This window comes from Centrocercus urophasianus, unplaced genomic scaffold (genome assembly GCF_019232065.1).
Source record: "Centrocercus urophasianus isolate 14NV4802_14NV808 unplaced genomic scaffold, USGS_Curo_1.0 seq_13, whole genome shotgun sequence".
NCBI classification, from domain to species: Eukaryota; Metazoa; Chordata; class Aves; order Galliformes; family Phasianidae; genus Centrocercus; species Centrocercus urophasianus.
In genome coordinates this window covers 16,970,101-16,994,828 of record NW_024884475.1, presented here as the reverse complement: position 1 = coordinate 16,994,828, position 24,728 = coordinate 16,970,101, and the positions used below count along the sequence as shown (strand labels likewise).

Genomic DNA, 24,728 nt, shown 5'->3' with positions numbered 1-24,728 from the left:
AGCCCAGTGCCACTACTGCATCAGGTGTATCCAGCAGTCACACAGCCTTGGTGTTGGACTCCCACACTTACCTTCACTGAGGATGATCTGCAGGGCGCTGCTGGAAAGTATCTCAACCTGTGCAACTGAGCTGAGCAATTCTTCATTTTTTGCTTCATATGAAAATCTCTGGTAATGGCTACGGAGCTCTCTGAAGGGTTTCTGCAGTGCCTGAAGCTAACCCCAGCTCCTTTACACTATATCACCTCAAACTAGTCTATGTCCGCATCCTCATTTTTCTGCATCTTCCACGATACGTCTACAAACAGATATGAAAATCTTCATTTTATAAATTTTCTCTTTATTTTTACATTCAATGCATGAGGACAGACAAGATGAGTGTTCATGACGAAGTATAAAGCCATATGCTGTCCCCAAAACAGTAAAAGATAAAACGTGTAAGAATTTAAAAAAGCATTTTAGAAATCTCGCATTTCCAAAATTCCTCATTGCAGAAAATTCAAATCTTTGTTAGAAAAGTGGAGTTCTGCAGCCTTGTGCACAAAGCCATATTATGAAAATACATAGGTGTTTCTCATCTTTATTTTAAGAAATCTGTCTCTGCATTACTAACAATCTTTATGTAACCTATTGGTGGAGCCAACAGCCTCCGTAATACACAGTATGCACAGTTACAAACGATTTTAAAAGTTATATTACAAATATACAGTAGTTCCTTTTTACATTTTAAACATCGTGTGGTTTTCAAATACGTATATATAACACAATCACAAGCCTTTTTCTGTATAACTTATGAAAAGTTCTGTACACTCAAATAATTATAAATAAAGTGTAAATAGTTTTTGTTAAGAGTGGGAGGGACGTTTTCCAGGACATGTTGTGCTGTCAAGTGTTAAACAGAAGTCTGTTTTGGAATCTGCCTAAAACAACGGCACAATATGGCCTGAAGTTCACCAGCAAGGAGAGAGGAGGGCACAAACTTGATATATCCTAGGGGAAAGTTAATGAGGAACATGAAGTACTGATATGTCTGACTATAATTTTTACCCTGATTCTTCTGTAAGAATTGCTTTTCCTCTGATGTTTTGCTGAGAGTTATTATCACTGCTCTCGACAGCTTTACTTCAAGACGCAAAATAAGGTGCATGGTAAGAAATCAGAAAGAGTAGATGGAAATGTTTCCTGTTTCAATGAATGGTCAATGGAAATTCAAGATACCTTTGAAAGAATTCTGCATTTTTCACATATTTTCTCTTTTTTTTTTTTTTTTTCCCCGTCAAAACAGAGCATGGGAAATGGAACTTACAGAAACACAGAATGTGAAAGAATCCAGAACTGGGAAAATAAAATGAAGAATAATTCCCCCTTGAAAATGAAATGCTGACAAATTTCTGTTTGAACTATATGGAGAAAAAGTAAATTTGAAACAGAACAGTTTGGTAGAACTCCGTTCTCTGTTATTAAACCCACTAAGAGCAGAACTATACCAGAATTAAATTATTTTGAAAATGTACTCTGATGCTAAGCATTTTGTCACTGGCTCATTATTGCAGAAACAGCTGGAATCTCAGCATGAATGCAATTTGCAAACATGTCTCAAGCAGCTCAATTTGCTATTTTCAATGCGAGCTTAAAAAAGCAAATGAAAAAATTTTCCCTTTTAAAACATGTACAAATGCAGCCTACTAATCCTAGTTCTGCAGAAAACTACCAACTATTCAGAAGTAAATGTGTTATAGCAGCACTGAGTGGCTATGATAAACTAAGGGTCCTCTCAGTTTTTCCATTACAGATTTAATCTACAAATCAACCATGCAAATCGGCTTTACATGATACTGATTGGCCTACACTCTGCCACATGATCTTTTTTCCATTAGTGGTTGGACCTCAGGTACTATCCCATGCTCACTCATATCTAAGTTATTAAAGGCCAGCAGAAGTACCCAGTGTGTCTTTGAAATGCTCTTTTTCTGTTGTTGAAATGATACCTTTTGTCAGCCCATGATTCAGTGCTGTCTCGTAAGCATTTACTAAACAATCAGTAATTTAAGGCCTGAGCACAAGCAGCTTTACACCAAGTGCTATACTACCTCTGGATTGACTACGTGTGCTGTTGACTACACTACCTAGGGATTTTGTTTGGAATTTGGATTGCTACATACAATTGCCAATAAAATTCACATTATTTCGAAGGTGGGTGGTTCAGAGCACGCAGTGACCATACAGAAGGAACGCTCATTTCTCACCTGTTAATGCTGCTGCGTGTCCCACTCTAACCATAGTCTGTTCTCCAGGTTCCCTCGTTTGTAGCTCTAAAGCCAGTCTCCACTCCTACATTTAAATGCCATGTTGTGGCTCAGTCCCAATTTGCAGACAGATCTCGTGGTGTCAGCCTGGAGTTGGGCAGCTCTCTACACACCTGTGCCAGTCACTTGTTCTCTGTCCTGCACCTTTCTCTAATTGTGCCAGGACAAGTGCTTATGGGATTACTCAGTGGACAGGATGGGGGAGGACCATCTAGAGAGACAGACAGCCATGCAACCACACCCTGAGTCCACAAAGCTCTTTCATAGCCACCCAGTGTCTTCAAACCCAGTGTTTAACTTCAGCAGGCAAAGTGATCAGCAATTCATGTTTGGCCTTTAGCTTGAGACAACAAAAGACAGCAGCTCCTGTTCTTGTGTTAAAAGAGACAAAGAGCTCAAAATGGGCTTATGCATACCCTTATGCCAGACTAGGACTCCCAGAGCTCCTGAGGCATGTCCCAGAATTTCATTTTCCTCCACACAGACAACAGATTTTGTCCATATTTGGAATATTGTTTCCTATTTTGACCACTGAACATAAGCCAATGAAAACATTTGGATTTGTTTTCTTTTTCACTTTTTTTTCTTTTTTCATTTACAGAACCTTTAGGGTATCATAAAGTAACTTCTATTGAATAAGCCAATAGGCCAGAAAGGCTGTCCTACAAGCATATTGTTGGGTTGACTGTTTTTTAATTAATCACGCTCCTTTCATCCCTCTCTTCATAGGACTACATCAAGATTTCTTTTGGTTGCAACTGATAGCATTGGATGAAGGTACCACACAGTAGATGCTCTGTAAGCAAATCTGTCTTTAGCTTTTCAACTGATCGTAGATTTTCTAGGGACTCTGTCAAGCTTGCTTGACTCCATTCCTTGATGAGTGATATATCACTGGCTGCAGGAACCTAACAAAATATTCACTCTGTTCTCAGTGCATTGTTCAAGGTAGTTTTCAAGAGCCTGACTGTCCTATGCTTTACCTCTACTATTATGGGTTGATTCGCTACTATAAGGCTGTGTTGTTTGTGCCTGTTTTTTCAACACAAGCTGCAGCTGGAGCCCTTCTTACACCTCTTTCTTCATCAGCCATTGTAATGGTGTTTTCATAAACCTCCATAGTTTTTAGCTGATTATCTTTGGCACCCTCCTGTTCTGCATTGACTTTGCAGCACTTGCAGAATCTGCAGCAATGCTTCCCACAAAAGGAGAGTGAAGACATAATCATATTGTCCCAGGGCTCTAGGGAGTGCATCCAGACGGGTAGGAAATCCCAGTTTTGAAGCTTCTCAGGCAGTGAATGTGGCCGCCTTGTCTGCATAATATTAACTACAATCACACCAATAAACAGAGCCAACAGGGGAAGGCAAACACCCAAAAGGACTGGCCAGCCCGCCAGTGACAGACCAAATACAAACAAAGGCAAAAGAAAGAAGCAGATGAGAAGATAAAATATAGCAAACCATCTGTACTTGGCTGTTATGTTTCCCAAGCTCTTGCTCATGCGGATTGGCAGCCGGGTAAAAGGCAGCGGGTAAAACAGGATAATCCCAGAGACATTGAAGAAAAAGTGGCACAAGGCAATCTAAAAGCAAAAAACATTTGAAAAGTTTATTACCTCAAATGACATTAAATAGTCCTACCCACACAATAATAACTTCCAGTGGTACTGACTTCATAGTTTCCCTTCTCTTGCTCCTCACTTTGATCTTTAGTATGTGTGAGGTATTTCCAAGTCCTTTTTTCATGCTAGGGAAGGTCTAGCAGTAAAGTAGAAGCGAAGACAACAAAAGATCAAAGATGATAAATAGGTCACAGCATCTGAAACAAGAAAACAAGCATCTGAAACAAGAGAAGCCCAACAGAGACAAGATATCTCCCTGCAGATGGAGAAGTTTTAAAATGCAACACTGTAATGAAATAAATTGAGTCTACCACAAATAAAGCTGGTAAAGCAAGCATCAGGATCCTGAGCAAGGAACTTACAGATATTAGTAACCTTCAAAGGGGGTTACCTAAGAGAGTTGTCAGATTTGGGCACTGAATTCTAAGATGTTGAGATTCAATGCTCTGCAGTCAAGTGGCCAATCCTGCTGGATTTCTGAATGCACTCAATCAGATCAAGCTAAATTTAGGAAAGATTTTACTACATATTGACATGCTAGGAATGCTTAACAGAAGCTTTTTGCTGTCGTAGTTGAAATTAGTACCACATATAGAATCAAGCTCAATATCCAGGACATATTTTGTTGGGTTTTCACTCAGAAAAGTTGCGGCTTCTAAATAAATTCAAGGAACCATTGGTTTATACTGACCTGTAATGAATACTTTAATGTACTCCCTGGGCTTGCTAAAGCTGCAAGTATAGCTGTTGTGGTTGTGCCAATGTTAGCTCCTAGGGTGAGGGGATAAGAACGCTCAATGCTTATAACACCGATGCCTAGAAGAAAAGAAATGGCATTAAGCAGTTTTAGAATGATAAAGAAGCTAAAATGTGGGGATGAAGAATAAAATACTGACAACTTACCAACAAGAGGTGTAATAGCAGATGTGAAGACAGAACTACTTTGAACAACGAAGGTCATACCAGCCCCTGCAAGCATAGCCAGATATCCAGCCAGCCAAGTAAAAGGAAATGGGAAATCTAGAAAAATAGAGGGAGGACAATGCCTTTAGAATAACAAAATATTCCATGCAAAATCATATAACAGAGAAAACCCTACTAAGCGTTCTGAATGTATATATACTGTTTACATGTTGTCTAAAACAAGATTGGAGGTTAGAGTCAGTTCTACCACTTTAATTTGCCCTCTTATTTGTATTCTCTCCAGCTTTCCCCGACTGGACACACTGTGAGACGGATGTTAGCCTAGGTAGACCTTTGTACTGACCCAGGGCAGTATATATGCTGTAATACAATTAGGTACCAGACATGTTTCAACTCAACACCTTCCATCTGTCTAGAGTTTCCTGGTTTTGGCAACCAGGCATTCGCTATGTAGATGGGATCTTCAAAAGGCTCTGAAGACCACCATACTAAAATCATAAGGCTCCTACCTGGTTGCAAGTTGAACATCTAATTATTCATTTGTTACTCTTGCAAATAAAAGCTAATCACACTGATTAGAGAAACTAAGTACAATGGTCCCTTGTAATCTGCAGACTTATGACTTAGCCAAGAGGTCAGGACTTCCTCAGCTGAGATGACACAGAGAGATTCTGAGCAAATCACAAATGAACAGTAATTGGCCACTTTCTACCCAATTATTTTGATTTGGGCAGTGATCTTTGCCCAGGAGAAGACAGAATGGGGACCACTTTGTTTTCTTCCCCATGGCTGCGACCGCTCTCATACAATCAGGTGCACGCCAGGACTGATTTTCACTGGTGCAGGTTCTGAACTCTCCATTCGGTGGAAAATGGAGAAAAGGCAGCCAAGTGGAAAACCAAACAAAACAAGCACCCTAGTTTGCACACAATGAAAGCAAAAGCGAAAATCACCTGGATAATTCAGGGAAAGACAGAAAGTATCAATATGCAGGGCTGCTTATCTTACTGAGGAAGTTGAAGAATGGAACGTGCCAAGTAAAGGAAATTAGATCAAATAATCTCTACGTACATTTGTCAAACTTACTTTAAAAGGAGTGTGCAGACCTTGTGTGCAAGTAGGCAATCATGATCTCAGCATTTCAGTGCTATCTTTTGGGGATGTGAAGATTACATCTCTAACAGCTATCGATTACACATCAGAAAGAGAGCCTGGACTTAGTCTCTGTTGCTTTTAATCTGCAGTTAAATAGCAAACTGTTCACTAATAAAAATTTTTAAGGAAGAAAATCACATGCTGAGCTGAAGAAATATTTAGAGGCAACATTTCTGGTTTAATATTATTTTCTTGAAACTATTCTGCAATAACAGAACAGAGGATGTCAGTAAATGTACCCAGTGTCCTTGCTGTTACTAAGAACAAGCTTCAGGGGAAGCAGGTAATTACCAGTGTTGATTGTCTTCTTGATAACACTTGCTACTTGTCCTTTAAGCACAGAGTTTAACAGCTTAACGATCATCACCAGACAGGAGCAAAGAACAAGCAGGGACAAAGCCAGAAGTATGAGACCGATGGCAAGATCAGGCAGGTCTGATTCTGTAAAGAGATGCCGGCCTGGAAAAAAAGAAAAGGAGAACAAATCGGTCTAGTCTCTCATTTTTGTTTCTGATCCCAAGGCCAGCTCTGGTTTGCTTGCACAGCCTAAGAAAATGGGACCAGAGCACACATGGCAAAAATTGAAACTGCTATCTCCTTAGCTGCACAAAATTTGTGTCTGAGAGGGGCTCTTACGTGACACTTTCATAAAATATATAGCAGGCACATCTGCAGAGCAGGCAAAGTCTGGCTGACCACGTACAGCTTTGTGCATGGAGGGAGAGTACAACAAAATGAGGAAATTGTGATGTGCTCCTAGCTGGGTGATGGGTCAGCAAGAGATGGCTGTGTGCCTGAGAACTGCTGCTGAAATTCCTGAACAGCGCACCTGGATGGAGATATCCAAGCACCTGCTACAGCAAAGTGACTGTAACTGTAGCACCAAGTCACCTGAATAACCAGGGTGACGTGATACTGAAGACCTCATTTACTGATACTAGGGGGCATGGAAAGAGATCCATGTGCTGCCAGATACAGTGATGATGCTGGTAACTCCAGCTGAATAACAGAGCACAAGCTGTTCTGACTGCAGCGATAGAAGTATCTTGTGTACACATGCAGGTGAGTGCCTCGATACTCCTCTACAGTGGTCTGTTAACACTGTTAGAACAATATGTATTTCTGTAAAGGTATTATATCAAAGGCAAAATGTTTCTACTACTTACATTTAGTGATGTATTCTGTTTCAGATATGTTTTTCAAGGTCCATGTCACATTTCCTTCTGACCAACAAAGTTCAGGAGACGTGCAGTTCTCTGAAGGTGGAATTGTGACATTCTGCAGTGTCTAAAGATTGCCAGAAAAAGCAGTTGTTTCAGGCAACTAACATTCATTAAGAGCTCATACAAAATTCTAGGGTTTTTTACTGCAACAAAGAATTCCCCAACTAAAGGCAGATTTGTAAGCTGGAGTGTAACTCAATTGTACCCTGTTAATGACATGGCACATTTTCTTCTATTTTCCAAATAAACAGCTGTGCTTTCACTCAAGTTGTTCAGCACAACTTTTAAAGGTGAAAATATTTCCCAAACCTGCTACATCATTTCAACCATAGCACCGTGTTGTCAGGAGCTAAGAAGCTTAATATCTGATTTCAGGGTTCATGGAAAAAAATTCACATCAGGTTGCAGATGCGGGACAAAGGCATTCCTTTCCAGTCAGCGCCACAATTTCCTTGGATCAAAGCAATTTCTACCTCTTTACTGTGAGCTTAACTGCAGTTAATTGACCAGAGGCTGTGGAGTCTCCTCCTTGGAGATCTTCAAAAGCCACCTGAGTGTGCTTCTGGGCGCCCTGCTCAGAGTATCCCTGATGGAGAGGGGTTGGAAAAGATGGTCTCTGACCACCTCATCCATTTGGTGATTCTGTGATTCTGAAATGGTGTGATGAGCATTGCACAGGACTGTGACTCAGACTATCACAATACTAGTGCAGTATCTGCTGCTGAATGAGCATTGGTTGGTCACAACACCTTTGTGAACCTCTGCTTTCACATCTGTAGAAACAGAGATGTAGATGTGCAGCTACTACTTTATTTTCTAAAGCTCAAAGATTCTCTAAGAGCTAATCATTTTCATCATGACTAGTACTAGTACTATTGACTTGAGCCTGAATTTCTCTTTATGAAATACAACCTTGCTTACAAGAACTCCAGCTGATAGCCCAGATGACACTGAGTCCACAAGTCCTTATGTAGATTAAGAAACTTCCATGACTGAACTGTACTTCCCCATGTCAATACAGCTAACAGCAGAATGGACTCTGAACTACACGCTGCCAAACAGGCATTATCTGTAAGATATGTTGGAGTGATACTGTCTCAGAAATGGGGAAAGAGATCACATCAGATCCTATTTTGTTGCACCATTTACATTCCCCCTCCAGCTGATGCAGAGCATCAGAGGATGGACAAAGCCAGGGATGGCCCCACTACGTCAGGGAGCACCTAGCCTCCAGCCTACTGAAAACATCACAGTTCTCTGAAATTCTTTCAGAGAATGTGGTATCAAAGCAGCTTCATCAGACTGAAATGTCTGTCCTTATCTTTTGCTTTAAATACATTCTGCATACATTCCTCCTTGATGTAAATCCATTTGATTATTTTTGCCAGAAATTAATTTAACTTTCTAGGAATGCAAATCAGTTAAATATCTTCCTCTTCCCCAACCAAGCTCAGTTCAAACTTGTAGGGGTTTCATGTGACTTTGTAATTTGATTGTACATTGGGGCTGTAGTACATAGCCAAAACGCAGTTGCCTACAGAAAAATTATCCGTGTTGAAATGCAACCTTCAGCCTATGCTCCCTGTGCCATCACTTGCCTTCTAACAGTGGGAGGACTGCAGGAGGCTCAGGCCCTGCTGAGCTTGCAAGTCCAGCAAACAGGGCAACCAAGAGCTGCCGAAGGATTGGAAGCAGCAGGTCTGCCCCAGTCTCTGCCTTATCTGGGATTAAAGACCCAGTGCTTAAGCAGGGTAACCCGAGCAGAGTTTCACATTAGCATGGCTCTGCTCCTACCACTATCTCCCATAGCTAGCATTTCACTGGCCATCCGGATAGACATTCAATAGGAGCTGGGCTCCTCTGAAAATGCAAGCACTGAATTTTAATCTCTGCTGTGTGTCCTCAAGTATCTTGTGCATTATGACTTCAGGAGTTAGTTTTATATACACATTAACAAGTAAAGGTCCAAGATAATGCTTTACTTTTAGTTTAGCTGAACAACACAAATCAAACACAGCTCCACAGCCAACCAAAGTACTCATTGGTGTCACACTGGGCAACAGCTTTCTTCATACTGCAGTGTTACACAGGTGAAGATCAAACGATTTTAGCTCCAGAGAGGCTTTGTCTGAGGATAGTTTTTCTAAGAAAGCTGAAGTAACCAACTGCCAGCAGATTACTCTTGCACATATTAGACTAGGTGCTCAGATCGGATAGATGAATGGTGGCAAAAAAGAAAGTTTCTTGGTCCTCCATTGCAGCTTTTTGCACTTTCAGGGAGTCGATAAAAGCACCAAGTTTAAAGGTATTTGATTGTGAAAGAAGTGAAAGGCTTGGCCCCAAACCACAAATTCTGATAAGCAGGGCCCTGCATGGTACAGTACCTAAAGCACCCAAGTCAGCTCACCACTGGAATACCATGTTTGGTTTAAGTGATGCAAATGCTAGATTATATTGTGTTCATTCTTCTGCTGCAACAAATACTCATTTAAAAATCTAATTTCGCATTAGTATTAGCCAGCTACAGATCAGTAATATCTTTCCTAAGGAGCCTGACAACTAATTTAACATAATACTCACCACATTGGTTTCAGTTACGCACCAAATCTTTACCAGGCTTTTGTTTTTTGCTGATTCGTCGTTAGTAGCAATTGCATTTATTACAGATTTATCAAGCTTTAAGGAAAGAACAACAAACAGCATTATTTCAACTTGCATCATACATTTTTGTTCAGCTCGACTCAAATAATAACTTTCATTGGAAACTGAACCATGTAAACCACCCAAGACGATCCCTAACACTGGAGCTGCTGCCCAACAAGGAAGAGGAGCTTTACTGCCAGAGAAGGTTAAATTCTACACCAAATTCTCATTCTCCCCAAATCACCCACACACATATCTCAGCCATTTTATTCAAGCAGCTACACTGACATAACTGCCTAAACATGTTTACTGCCATTTTAGGAGCAGCATGCAATTCATCTGGCCTCCAGCTGCTCCTCCAATGGTGTGTAAGTTTCCCATAATTTATGCTATTTCTTCAAGTCTTATGCAGATCTTCCGGACTGCCAGGTTGCCTCAAGTAGCATTGTCTGCCAGTGCCTATGCAACAGTCTGACACTCCACCCATCCTATGTGTCACCTGCCTTCCCAGCCCTCCTAGCGAGGTCCGTCCTCACTAAGGTGAAATGTGGGGGAAATAGAAATGGGAAATATGGAGCTAGGGCTCTCTGTGCAGCAGCTTAACTTAAGACCTAAAAAGCTTACCTCAATGATGAGCTTTGTAAAAGGGTCTGTGATGACTTTTAGTAGCTCAGGGGCATCATCACCACTTTCAAGATGAAAGGACTCAACTATAACATTGGTGAGATGGTAAAGATAGCCAGAAATGACTTCAATGGGCAACAATGCAAACACAGCAAGCCAGTTAAAGAAATCATGAATTGTTGCCCCAGCAAAGGCCCTAGAAATTAAAAAATAGAACTGATTTTAATTAAACAATATGTGCACAACTTCCATTTAAATATGAAATCATAAAAGTGGAGATGAAGCCAATCTCAAGGCAGGCATTACTTCATTTCTAAGGCCCCAGAAAATGGCAACTTTATTACAGAGCTCCACATTTTCTCCAAACTGTTAACCAAGCAAAAGAGTCAGCTAAGGTCACTGAAACAAGAAAAAACTAGGAAAGACAAGTGATCCTTAACAGAAGGCTGCTAACAGTACGCAGTTGAAGAGTGGCTGTATAGCCTACATTCATCTTGCCTCTCTCCTATTTTTGATATTTTTTTGATCCTGAAACAGGATTTGCCTCCAGGACTTATTCTACCTGACTCATGCAGAAGTGGCTCTTTGCAGCCCTCTCACATGTTCTTGCAAAACGCAATTTTGTCTTCCCAGCTTGTCCTCCACAATCTGAAGAGCCACAACTGTTTCCTCAAGGGCACTCTTTCCCACATTCCTAATAGCTGTTTCCTAATAGCTCTAAATTCTGTGCAACCTGCCTATATTTGTTTTAAAATATAACTCCTTAAATTAAGCATTGAAAAGGGAGAAAATGTGGAGGAAATATTCCTTGAAATGGTAATCCTGAAATTTACGTTCCAAATTGCTTGAGGGGAAATTAGGTGGAAGGCTCAAAGTAGGACAACAAAAGTATTTAGAGACCAAAGTGGTTGTTAAGGGTTACAATGAAATCAACTTATTTAACCTTTTTTTTTTTACCTGGCCCAAAACAAATGGGTTACTTTGTCACTGGAGTTTAAGTCCAACACAAACAAGGACAGCAAGTCTTGTAGAAGTATGCTTTGGTACTTCGTATGTTCAGTATGTCATAAATGATAAGGTACCAAAGCCCCATATCCCTCCCAAGTTTGCTGCCGTGAACTCTCAATGATAATGCCAAATGGCAGACTTGTTACAACGTGACTGCCAGAACATATCATATTTTCTATGGTTACCATCTTTTGTCTGTTGTAGACTTCCAAAACTTTGAACACTGATGTCTCTCTTAAGTAGAACAATCAAAATAGTGTAATGTCAATCTACTAACTCCTATAATTAAGAGGTAAACAAAGGTGGGTGATGTCCTGGAAGCTGTCTGAAACTTTATCCTTGTGTAAGATCCTATTAAAAATGATGGACTTTTATAAAACCACAAAAATTTGAAGGAACAATACGCTTTTCTTCAAGTATGTGAAACCATACACCTAGCTATTCTACTTTGGCCATGGCAGGAATGATGACAGCTTACAATTTGCTATCCTCTGAAAGAAAATCACAGAATTGACTTCTTTACTTCCTTATGACAAAGAAAAACAGGATCTTCTTTTTTTTTTTTTTTTTTTAAATATCTCCATGGAGATTTAGAGGTCATAAAAGTTGCTTTAGAAGTTTGCTTGCAGCTTTCATAACCAGACATTCAACTTCTGGACAATAGAAGGATTGAATGGCTGTAGTAGAAGAAAACTTACTAAGGCAATATAGAAGAAAACTTACTAAGAAGGAAGAAAAGCAACTTTTCAGATCTAATGTTTAAGTACAATACCTTCTAAATTCATTCCTGTCCCCGGCTTGCATGAGCGCCACAATTGTGTTTGTAACTGAGGTACCAATGTTTGCCCCCATAATGATAGGAATAGCTGATTGTACAGTCAGCACTAGAAAGTAGAAAATGAAGCATTGAATGAAAAAAAATGAGATCATCTCTGAGCTATTTGATCCAGTAAAAATTAACCTATTTAAGGCCACAGGAACAGACTCTCTTCAATGTCACTGGAATAAGGGACTCCATTGCAGATATGTTTGCTTTAACCACGCCCCTCAGGAACATGCCATTCCAACAGTCTTGTGATCCCCGCTGTAGTCCCTTGTTATCTCTTTTCATCAGACATTTGATGGACAGAGCAACTGTCTCTTCTTCCCCAGGCATAACCCTCTTTCTAAAGAATTTTGAAATGTTGCCAGAAACAAAATTCTGTATCTGGTTAACACAAGAAAGGTATGTGGATACTTCCAAACTTAGTACATTCAATGCCAATGTTTCCAGTGATTTTCACTGCTGTTATGAACATTATTTCACTGTTTTCTGCAGCAAATTAACTTTATCTCTCTCTCTCTCTCTCTTTTTTTTTTTAATATCAAAGGCATCAGCAGTGAAAGTCTTCCTGCAATCCCTACTCTTAAATTCAATGCTTTTACAACTTCAACACAGGTGGGGACAGTTACATGCTGCACCAAGATTTGTGGGTGATTTCCAGGAAGACACAGCAAGCAGACTTACATGTAGAGGACACCATGCTGACGATAATGGATGAAGAAGTGCTGGAGCTCTGGACCATCACAGTCACCAAAACTCCTATCACCAGCCCCGCAACAGGATTAGAGAGCACTGAATCATCTTTAAAAATGTCCCCTGCTGCTTTACCTACCAAAACATATTCTCAGTGAGAGGAGTACAAGGTGAAGTCAATAGGAATTAGCAGAGCATTTAGTAGAAGACCATGCAACAATTTAACACGATACATATGCATGCATGCTTGCAAGCAGAAAAATGTACGAGGTGATGTAGCCCAAGGATCCAAATTCAGGTTCTGAAGTCTCAGTTTATCAGTTATATGCCTTATATTCTCTCATTTCAGTGACTACACAAGTTCCAGTGAATTCCGCAGAAAACCATATAAAACTAGCAAAAGAGTAAAGACTGTACAGTAAAAAAGCACATATGCATAGATTTAAATGCTATTACTGCCTTGATGATTTTTGGTTACCATGTCAAGAAGAGTTTAATAATTCTGAGTAATACTGTTCCTGTAGCTTTCTAGGTTGCCAAAAATCCAGAAAAAAATTCTAAAAAAGCTCACATATTTATTTGATAGCCACTGCTGAGTCCATGAGCCAAATTCAACCCTTAAAGAAAGGTAAATGTAAAATTATATTTCAACAATTTTCATCTTTGAATGACTTAGGGGACATTTCAGTGCTGAATGCTTCTGTCACTAAAGTAACAGAGCTTCCTAAGAAATTGAGATCAATCTCTTCATCGACAGCTGTTTGGAAACTTAGAAACAAAGGTCCTTTCACACAGAAGAAGTCTTCACGCAGAGATACTTCCTTCTAAACCTACATCTCTACACATAAATCTGTCATATGATCTTTAAGAGTGATACTTGCAATTTAGTGATTCAGATGAGATTTACTGCCCCATTCATAGCTTATTTTTGATACTTTAAATGTATTTTCATACCTCCTACTAGTTGAAAAGCAGAGCTCAGTATATCCAGAGAACACACGAACATGTAGAGTAATCCAAGCAACATAATAAACTTTCCTATTCCATAGAGTACACGAATAATCTTTCCTTTTCTATCCAGTTCTGTAAAACAAATACATTGTGCATAAAGAAACATGTTCGTTTAGTGCAGAAGAAGAGGCTATGGAGCTAAGTACAGTGCTGTGACTCCTGCATTTAATTAAATCCAAAATTGCTCTTCTTAATCCAAATTTTAACTGCAGAAGCAGACAGTTCATTTACCTAATGAAGTCTTAGACTGGCCCTTAGTTTTACACATTCATCTTACTGAATAAAGAAAGTTCAATATGAGTCTGAAAATAAGATCACACTACTTTTAGATTGTTTTCCATATATCCCCTTGTGCGTTAGGGAGGGTAAGCAGTATGGTTTCCAATTCCTTATTAGCAGCCAGAATGTCATATCCCAGCTTCACCACTGGGGAACATGAGACAAAGTGTAAAGTCTACATCTGAAAACTGCTCAAATCCTAAATTCAGACATCAGAAATCAAGGAAAAAATAAGTGCACATAACTTATTTACTGAGAAATGTCTACCTGACCACTTGACTCCAGTGTCCTGCAGTTCTGGCAGAGCCCATGGGTCTTCTTCTTCTTGCCTTGTCTCATCTATCAATGCTATTGTGGAAAATGCAGGTTGAATTTCCACTTTGTTTCCAAGTGAAGCCACGTTCCCTGATGAAACAGAACATTAAAAATGTTTTAATTATTTTATCTCTTCTCCAAGGAGCCTCAAGCATACATATTTCTGTAACCTGCAGGTCAACACAACTTACCTTTGTGATTTTCTCCTTCTTTTCCAGGCACGTTCTGGTTTTGTTTGGAGGAATCACCAATATAGTTATTGGTTTCAGGCTTGTCTACCTCAGGCCAAGGAGCCATGATCTGTGACCAATAAAGTAGAGCTGATTAAAATTTGTGTGCAGTCAACAAATACAGCTTACAACAAGGTATGTGAAAAACATGATTAAAAGAGATGGAATGGAAGCAACTTGTCTTCGAACACAGATTTTTACTAATCTTTCTGAATTATTCCTTTATTTGTGAAATGGATATCTTAATTAATTTTGAAATCACACTGTTTATTTCATTCGCACAATTTACAAAATTTCATATATATGTATGTCTGAATTTTTGTTCACTTTCAACTGGCATGAAAGCCAAGTTTTCTCTTGGCTTAACCTTGCAAACCTTAAACATTTCTCTAACTCATTTTATCTTCCTTCAGCAAAAAGCTTTACTTTCTTCCATCTTCAGGTTTTGACATATTACCAAACTGGTAATTCATTCTTCCCCTGCTTTGGGTGGTCAAATATGCTAAAAAAAAATCTTCTTGATGCCTTTACTGGTTCATTCCTATGGAAGGGTGGATGGCAAAGTGATCCTGGACAATTTGAAGGAAGACCCAAGCTCCAGAAGCCCCAGAGCAATCCCTGCTGAAGGACCAGACAAGAGCATCATCGAATAGCAGTGGCCATTTTCAGGACTGTATTTGCAGGTCTGTATTTGCAGCTTCAGTTTCAGTCAGCTCATACAGGCTCTATTTGTGAACCGCTTCCTTTCGGACCCCTTTTTAAGTCAAGCATTTAGAATTCATTGTAATATTGTCCAATAATCAAACATCATCAAAATAAGAAATCACGTGGCCAAATCCTGCTGGTCTAAGTAAAAGCAGAGCTACAAGAACATGCGGCAGTCCAAGGCCAGGCAAAATCTGAGGAGGCAGATGTTTCTTGCACCAAAACTTGGAAGATTCAAACCATTTACTTCAGCAACACAGGGAGCCAGAGAGGGGCAAGGTGATCACAGGGCTCCTAGCGATACATGATAATATTTTCATGCTCCCAGGCTTGTAATGCCATTGGTTGGCCCAGCCAATATGACCCAAAATCCAGTGGAAAGAATGGGAGAAGTGAACCCTACACAGAAAAGTCTCACCACAGGACCTGTTTCTTACACCATCTCCACCACCATACCTGCTGGTTGCCATGTCTTACACCCACATGGCTGAAACAAAGGTGAGCACATTTGCCTGCAACATTCCTCATAAACAAAGCACCTGCCCCCAACCTTCAAGGGCAGGTGTCCATATCATACACCCATAAACAAGGCTCGGCTGTGGTTAGCAGCCACTCTTGAGGAGTATAATTAATCATTTGTTTAATCACAATCATTTTGGTAGCTGATGTTTTGTCCCTGCCCATGTTAACAGCCACACATCCCTACTCCTACAGCTGGGAAGGAAAAGGCACAGAAAACACTAACAATATACCACTGTAGCAAGTTACTGTTTTCTGCCACTTCCCATGTTAAGAATTTCTACCCTTCCACATTAGCAGGAAGGGTAGCAAAAGATCATTAGCAAAAGATATACTTTTGCACATTTGTTATCAGTGGCATGAGATCCAGCGCAGTTCCTAAGACACGCCAAGATCTCAGAATAAATGGAGGAAAATTGCTTTTGCTTGTTTCAACAAGGTTTTTCATCTGCTTGGAGCAAATTCTGGTATTTTCATCCATGCCAGAACAACCTCCAAGCCCCACCTGTGCCAGAACACCTCAGTCTTGTCAAACAAGTTTTAGTCATACACATTCAGCATTCAAAGAGCTATGAAGAAGTGTAACTGCTCAGCACAAATGCTCCTTAAGTGAAATGCAATCATGAAAATGCATTGGAAAATCAGGTACAAAGTTGTATTGCCAACGTACTCCTTGCCACGGAGTAATACAGGATATACTAAATAGCACCAGTCCAGGAGGTCATCAGTATTTTTACAGCTCTTTTGATAACGGAAATGAAAGATTCAGCCTGCATGACTGGAGTATGGAAACTGAATTGATGCATTTGTTACAGAAACTGGAGCTTGAAAATTTTGGCAGAAAAGCAACCTGTGGTTCTCCTACATAAACTCTTCCAGCTCAAGAATTCAGCAAGGCATCTTAATAAACATCACTCATGTTCCTGAGGTGCTCAGGATCCCACAGGTACGTCATGTATTATTATTGTTTTTGCTTTATATGATTAAATACACTAGAATGAGAATTGAGCACTTCTGTGGTACAAGTTTTTTTATAATTATGTTTATATAATTATTCATATACGTCCTGGTCAACCTCAGATTTGTTAAGGTAGACTTGAGTACTGGACACCCTAACAGTATTTGCCTTGTGCGGCTGGGCTTGCAGTGGTGTTCCTTGAACCCAATTCCATACAACCGCTATCAGGATGGACAGAAGCATACCTACACAGACCTCTGCAGTGCCACCCAGACTGCCAGCTTTCTCCAGATCCCAGGTATTGTTAAACAAAACAGCAGAGAAGATAACTTACAGCCGATAACTTACACCTGATACTGCAGTTGTCAGAGTCCTGGCCACTGCAACTTACTGTTAATTGATTGCTGCACTACAAGGATGCAATTTTCCCTTCAAACAACTCTTTCTTGACCTCAATACAAATGTCAATATCTTGAGAAAAACATACAGAAGACAATCCAGATGTTGTGGAGGAGCAGAGAGTGACGGGGCTGCCCACATCGCTCCCAGTCCCTTGGATTAGTTGACGTCAGTCCCAGCACCATTGTACACTATGAAAACACCAACAGTCGTTTCCTCTTGAGCACTGATGACAACTGTGAAGGAACATGTTGGAGAATGTGTAGAGGACAGGCCTGTGCCCACACAGGCTGCCAGGAGGAGCTCAGCTAGGCCCTGGGCACAGGCTGGTTACGCTGCTCAGTGCTGTGCTGAAACAGGAGCCTGATTTCACCCGAAAGTGGCAGGTCACAGCACACTATGTATATTGCAAAGGGCTGAAAGCTAACGCCATGAGGCTGTAACCCAGCCTGTGCCAGCAAGCCGTGCGGCAAAGCCTCTCACACCACGGCACAGCAGGTATAGTCTTTCCTCTCCTTCGGAAAATGCTAACTGTATATGACGTCCTTTCTGGCTGCAAAGGAAACTGAAACCTCCTGCTCCTCAGGGGGAGATCAGCATAAACGGAGGGAACAAATGCTGCAAGAAAATGTGAGAGGTATGAAGTCAGAGCCATGTTCTCTCCCTTACTGCTGCATGTCAGAGTTGAAGTCCAGGGAAGGACAAGAGCGACGCTTGGCGTCACGCAGCGCCCGCACTGCCGTCCCCAGCCACTGCACAGCTGTAACAGTGCTGCTGCTGCTGCTGTACGGCTCTGTGCCAGTGCTATTCTATCTTAAAGCAGCAACAGCGACAAATCTGTTTATTTTGTTGGGCTTAACACAGAAAATATGAAGTTCCATTTGCACATGCCTGGACGGTATTGTTTGTACCTCTCCACCCGTGACCATCCACTCACAAAGGGCAGGTTGTGCCCACGTGAGAACTACAGAGCTGTGAGCCTGGAACACATCTCACCTACGGGAACAGACCCAACAAAATCAGGTTTTTCTGGGGAAATAAAAAATCCCCAGATTGCTTAAGCAGCTCCAAATCAAGCTTTGGCTTCAGCGAGACTCTCCACACTTCTCTCCCAGCATTCCCACAAGCACATACCACTTTTTGCCATCCAGACCATGCTGCAGTTTTTTTTAGGCATTTACCAGCTAATCTAAGATCCAACTGTATAATTTAGTAAAGATTATATGCAACACATATTTCATATCAGTAAATACACAGCTAAACAGCAATCCTTCTAATGTACAGTTGGAAGAAATACAGCTTTTCCTCAAAATGTATCATCTCAGACAGAGAAGCAAATCATATTGAGAAGGGGAGGGAAAGACCTTAGCCAGCACAAATTAATTTAGTTTCTTTACATTACTTGACAGTTGTACCCTAGTGCCCATTGCAGCCACAAAGCCCCAAGTGCAGCAGAAGAGAAAATTGGGTAAATAAATGCCAGATAGCATCCTGCCTCAGAGCAAACCTCATCTCTGCCCTGGCACCTCCTTGGGGCTTTTTCTCTGAATAAGACAGCAGGCTCAGCCACTGTGTGAGTTTGCAACTAATGTAGCAGCAAATGAGAAAAAAAAGGATGTGTGAAAGCTGGAAAAAAAGTCAGCACTGTACTCACTGCTCTATTCCTATGCATCTCTGACTCTTTTTTTCTCACATCTAACACATGGCAAAGCTAAAAAATAGATAAAACTAAGAAGAAAACTGATGTCTAAGCTACTGCAGAGAGAAAATAAATCCCAAACATTAGTTTTAGCATTCACAACCAGCAAAGCACCAAACAATGCCACTTAAGAGCCAGAATGGAGAAACTTCAGTGACCTGCTTGTAAAGCCCAGGAGGTATTTATTTAAATCAAACAATTCCTTTTTCTAGAACAAAGCAACAACAACAAAAAAAAATGTCCCCAGCAATAAGGAAACCCAAGAAATCACCCCATCCCAAAGACGAAAACACACAGCAAAGATCGGAGAGGAAAGAATAATGACATTAAAAAGACTTACTGATCTAATGGAAGAGCTGCTAATAAAAGTTACTGAGAAACCAGCTGATTTCTGTCTACTGTCACATTAGTTGAGCTAACTGCATTAGACTAATGTATTCCTTCTACCCCAGTGTATCAAACTGAATTAGCATAAGAAAATGTTTCCGTGGAGAATAGCCTGGCCCTGCCGTAGTGCTGCACACACTGCGGCTATCTGCGCCAGCACATGGACTGACAGTATTTCATTCCAATGTTTCATTAATCATATCCCGGGCATTTTCCAGTATCCAGTACCACCGTGACTTAAAATCTCACTACTTTTCAATCCAAATAATACTGAAAACAATAACATCTTATCTTATAGGCAGTTATTACTTGTGTTTTTGTTGGTTTTGCTAGTGACAGCTGCAAATACACTGGGTCTTTTCCTGTGATATTTTAAATAGCAACTAGTTACTTGCAAACAAAAAGAAGCAAAGTTTGCTTTTAGAATTACAGTTTGTTATTGCTTCCTTAAAATATAAATGCAGTGAAGCACACAAGCTGAAAATGCTACCAACCGGGTGACATTTCACACGCCCCTCCTGCTCCCTACATTAGCTCTCTGCTGCCTTTTTCTTGAGCTGTGAAAGCAGAGCTGTTGATTTATAAGCTAATTAAGTTTAAAATTTTGGGGGGAGGGGGGAAAGAAGAAGAAGAAAGAAAGAAAACGAAATAAAAACCACAGCACTCCTAGTTCTTAGCTGGCTTTACTTACCACTTCTTTCTCCCCAGGCAACAGAGCGAACGGACCAACTGGGCAGCCACTGCAACCTGCAATATATATAGACAGGTGTTGAGCAAAGTTTGCTTTCATCATTACGCAGTAACATTTTTACAGTCCGAAGGCAGTGCCTACCTCAGTAATCACGATCAACCCTTTTTCAAAAGGAGTGGGCAGCAACCGAGAGTGATAAAACTACAGGCTATTTCACACTTATCACATTCTAAAAAACGTCCCATCAGCACTTAAGTAAGAGTTACTAATGTGTTCATGTGAGTGCTATGGGACGGTTTGTTCCAGCCGGGGAAATTGCAGTCTGCCTGATCACTCAGTAATCTTTTTTCCAATAGTAATTTTCAAACAATATTTTGCAATCTCAGAAGTCTGTCAGAAGGATGCAGAGAAGTGGCAGTACTGTTATTTGCCTGTTCGGGTGCCTATTAATCTGCCTAAGAACAGAAGTGAAGAGGAATCAGATAAAACGTGGTGTAAGTAGGAAACACGTAAGAACTTCTTTGAGAACAGAGGATGAAATTTCCTTCTTATCAGTGCTCCGTGTTTACGATTAAGGAGAGTTCATTAGCATTTTGGCTATGGTTCTCATTATAAATGAGTTAAAGTTGTGAGGACACCTTTGATAACTGCGTTCGGAGCACTATCAAGGAAGATTACAGTAAAGAGATATGTTAACCAATAAATACAGTAAGCTATTACCAAGAAGGCACAAATCAGTATTTTACTGATGATTTTAATGGGGAACTTGAGGGGCTATCTCAGGCACCATAGCTTTATTCTCCTTGAATTTTTACTTTTTCAGCAGGCAATCTGTATTGAGAAAGTAAGCTGTAAAGCAGCAACTGAATCAGCAGGTCTGCTTCGTCTGTACATATGCAGTGCTATCTCCTTGCAGCTCAGTGACTCAGTAACTCAGCGAGAAAAATAAAACTCTTGCTTTTTGCACCTTTCAACATAATAGACACCCAGCCTTTGGGGCTGGGGGCCAGAACCTGCTCCTCACCTACATCAGTCTCAGAAATGTTAAGTATGTGTAAGTGGTGGCTGCAAAGCCTCCACAGCCCCATCTGCAGAATCGCAGAGCACCTGCTGGTGTAAAGCTAACCGCTGCCTTTACCCTGATTACAGGTGATGTTGGAGCCCACCGGGACTTGAAAATAGCCTGAAGTGGGGAAGAAGTGCTAGGAAATGGCCTCAAGGTCCATTTTCAGAGGCTCCGTTCTTTTAACAAAACTGTCCTTTAACGCTGCCTATAAAAACAGTTGTTTGTGATTGATGACCTCCACCTCAGAAGTAGCTGAAACTTTTGACTGGGAATCCTTCTAATTCTGTAAGCTATGGTTTATTCTCCTCTGAGTCACTGTTTGTGAAACCCAGCTCTGACGGTGAGAAGTGACGAGATGCTCACCTTTACAGTGCCAGGCTGGGACTCATTCACGTGTGATGACGTCTTAAGACAGGATTTTTATTCCGAGGCTGTTCATTTGCTAAGCACAATATTATGCACTGACCACGTTAATGTTTTAGGCTGGGATCAGACTCATCATGTTCCCAAAAAAATTTTGAAAGAAAAACCTAGTCACTTATGGAGAGGCAGGCAATGCAGGGTCTGCCTCTGGCAGCCTGGGGCTGATTTTCTCCATAAGGAGTCTCAAGGCATGAAGGAGGGTGTTCATTGACAGGAGCCTTTGCCTCATTCAGGATCAAAGGAGAAAAGTATTAAACACTTCACAAGATACCAAGCAGTGAGAGCTATAGCCCAATGCACTAAATTTTCATTCTTCAGGAACAGATTCAAGAGATGATGCTACTGAAGACCAATTTAATTCTTTTTTCCCCTTCTAGAGGCCACAGACCTTATACCAAAAAACACTCCTGGATAGAGAATGTTTTCTAGAACAAAACATTCAAGTAAATGTCAAGAGTTATTACTTCCTATTACAAAGGTGCTAAATTACTCTGCAGTTTCTTGGAATCAACCTACACCAGCCTAAAACTCACCAGAGATAGTATGGGTTATAGGAGGTGCAACCACAGGTAACATCTCAATCAGAGCACAAGAAAAAATTCCTGGCACGTGCAAATTCAGCATGAGCTGAACTCTGTCCAGATGCTGTTCTGTTTTGCAGGAAGCCATCACACTGGAGGGAAATGTGTCTGCAAAACAGGTATCATCTCTGCAAGTTCTCTTACGGTTTTCCCAAACAAATGGGAAATTTGCTGGCAAGGGGTTGACCCTGTACATCTTTAAAAGCCAGGCCTTAGCATAGAAAACCACTGTACCTAAGTCATAACAAAATTTAAATAATTAAAGGCAAGTAACATAAATGGTCATCCCATCCTGCAAAGGTATCAAGGTATCAGAATAGCTGAAGATGTGTTTTTAAGAACAACAAAATTCACATGATCGAGTCTACTCTTTTAGTAGACACAGCTTAAGAAGACAGCAGGCATGATCAAGACTTAGCTAGTATCAAGAGAGAAAATGTTCATCTGACACTTTAATTTTCAATGTTCCATAAATTCAAAGAATGTATAGCTAACCAGATCTTTGACATGTTGAGACACAAGGAAACAACTGTATGGCTCTTTACTGAAGAGTGGTATTACTTCCAGCATTTGGAAACAACACTGTACATTTTAACTTGTTTTGAAACCTTGAACAAATGTAGCCATCTGTATTTGGGAACTGCATTAGTTTAAATCAGTCTTTCCTCTTGCAGGTCCGTAAAGACACAAAGCATTAAAAAGAGATCAGTGCAGACTTAAAGACGAATTACAACTACAACAGTTATTTAGCTAAGGACTTAGCCCTAGTCAGCTGAGGAGAACATTCTTGCATCGTGCAGTTACTGAAAAGAGTTCAAGCCCTGGTTTTCTCTATTGTCTGAAATGTATTTGACATGTAAACATCTTAACAATGCAGTTTGTTAATGAAAAAGCACAGTCAGATATGCACTGTGATTATGAAATTCCACATTGATGTACAGCTGGGATCAATATTTGCAGCAGACTCTGTCCCCGGTGTTATATAGGATGCCCCATTCTTTTTGTTAAAGAACGTTCATAAATGCTAAAACTTTGCAGTTGATTAACACACTTATATCCCATTAGGAAGTGTAAATTTGTCTTTGAGACTTCGGTGTCTACCAGGAAGTCATCTGGTGGGTGTAGATGCATTCCTGAGAATTTTTGCCCAGCGTTTCTACAATAGTCAGAGATAATAAAGAACTCCTGACTACTATGACAGCAATAAGAAAGCTCTTGATTCAACATATAGAGTTTGAAACCTATCGCAAGGTTATGAATTACAATACTGTATAGTTTGTTGTCTCTCACATCAATGATAGGTAAAATAATTAATGGAGATACTGTAGTTAGCATATTTCTGGAGCTGAGCAGCAAGTAGAGTCATAAAGAAATCACATTCAACAGAGTCAGTGCCAGGAATGGGTGAGAGAAACAAAATGTGAAGGAGTCACAAAAACTACAGGAAGGGCTTTCATAAATTAAAGGGGAAAGAAATATTTCAACACACGAACAGTTCTTACAAAGGACTAGTATGGCCAACAGCTTTAGACAGATAGATGTTTTTGAAAGGAAAGAGGGACTTGGTTTTCTAATAATTGAGCAGCCCCTCCACTATAGAACCAGTTTATTCTCATTACAACCATGCTTCAAATGTTTTCATCAGTACCAACGCCTCACTGGGGCAAAAGTTAGTGGGGTTTGTGGTTTGCATCCTACATGATAGCAGGTTTCTCCATAAAGGACACACACATGACAATTTTTTTTTTCTTCTTGGAGACCCTAAATATGTCCTACCCACTACAGGGGAAGCAAAAGAGCAAACAAAAATGTACCCACGATGCAACGTGCAAAATAGCACCAGTGCAAGCCTGAACGTGATTTCAATCAGAACTCATAAAATATGAATTGTGTCACTTTGAAGATGAAAACCCAGACACTGTTACAATATATTTTTATCACAACTGCTCTCAACTTTGATCATTTGTCTTGAATGTTTAACTAAAAGATTTGAGAAAAAAAACAAGTCCAAAATGAAGATCTGCTGAATTCTCCAGGGTAAGAAATTTTTAATCACAAAAGAAATCCAATATGATTCCCCTCTTGCTAACCCCTCCTTACCTATTTTATAGTCTAATTCCCACCGCATAGCCCCTTTGCCTTCCTCCTCTGGTTCTCTCTCTCAGTTAATCTTATGTTCCACATCCGGCTACTGCCTCCCATTTTGGACACATATTAATGAATGCAAATAGCGTCTTCCCACTAACAAGTAATGGGGAGGAGGAAGAAGAGAAGAAGTGAAGAGAAATGTGAGAGCTCTTAAATAAATAATAATATTTACACTCTTATGTAAACCTTAATTTACAGATCTCAAAGTGCTTCGGGAAAGTAGGTATTGTTAGCTTCTTTATTATTCAGAGACAGTTCAAAGACTTTTTTTTTAAATCCATTGTTTTCCTCCTA

General features: G+C 40.3%; 1 protein-coding gene across 3 annotated transcripts in view; it reads right to left on the bottom strand.

Annotated features, from left to right (window-relative positions):
- Positions 1-376: 376 nt before the first annotated feature.
- SLC34A2 (solute carrier family 34 member 2) overlaps positions 377-24,728 on the bottom strand; it is a 34,839-nt gene continuing 10,487 nt past the window's right edge. For all 3 annotated transcript variants that reach the window (XM_042812226.1, XM_042812227.1, XM_042812228.1), the window contains 13 exons: positions 20,217-20,272; positions 14,820-14,928; positions 14,581-14,718; positions 13,978-14,106; positions 13,015-13,158; positions 12,280-12,391; positions 10,500-10,695; positions 9,813-9,908; positions 7,176-7,296; positions 6,301-6,468; positions 4,834-4,950; positions 4,622-4,746; positions 377-3,891 (listed from right to left, as the gene is read on the bottom strand). In XM_042812226.1, coding sequence (XP_042668160.1) covers positions 3,316-3,891; positions 4,622-4,746; positions 4,834-4,950; positions 6,301-6,468; positions 7,176-7,296; positions 9,813-9,908; positions 10,500-10,695; positions 12,280-12,391; positions 13,015-13,158; positions 13,978-14,106; positions 14,581-14,718; positions 14,820-14,928; positions 20,217-20,272 — 2,087 coding nt within the window. In that variant the 3' untranslated portion in view covers positions 377-3,315. The remainder of the gene's footprint in view (positions 3,892-4,621; positions 4,747-4,833; positions 4,951-6,300; positions 6,469-7,175; positions 7,297-9,812; positions 9,909-10,499; positions 10,696-12,279; positions 12,392-13,014; positions 13,159-13,977; positions 14,107-14,580; positions 14,719-14,819; positions 14,929-20,216; positions 20,273-24,728) is intronic.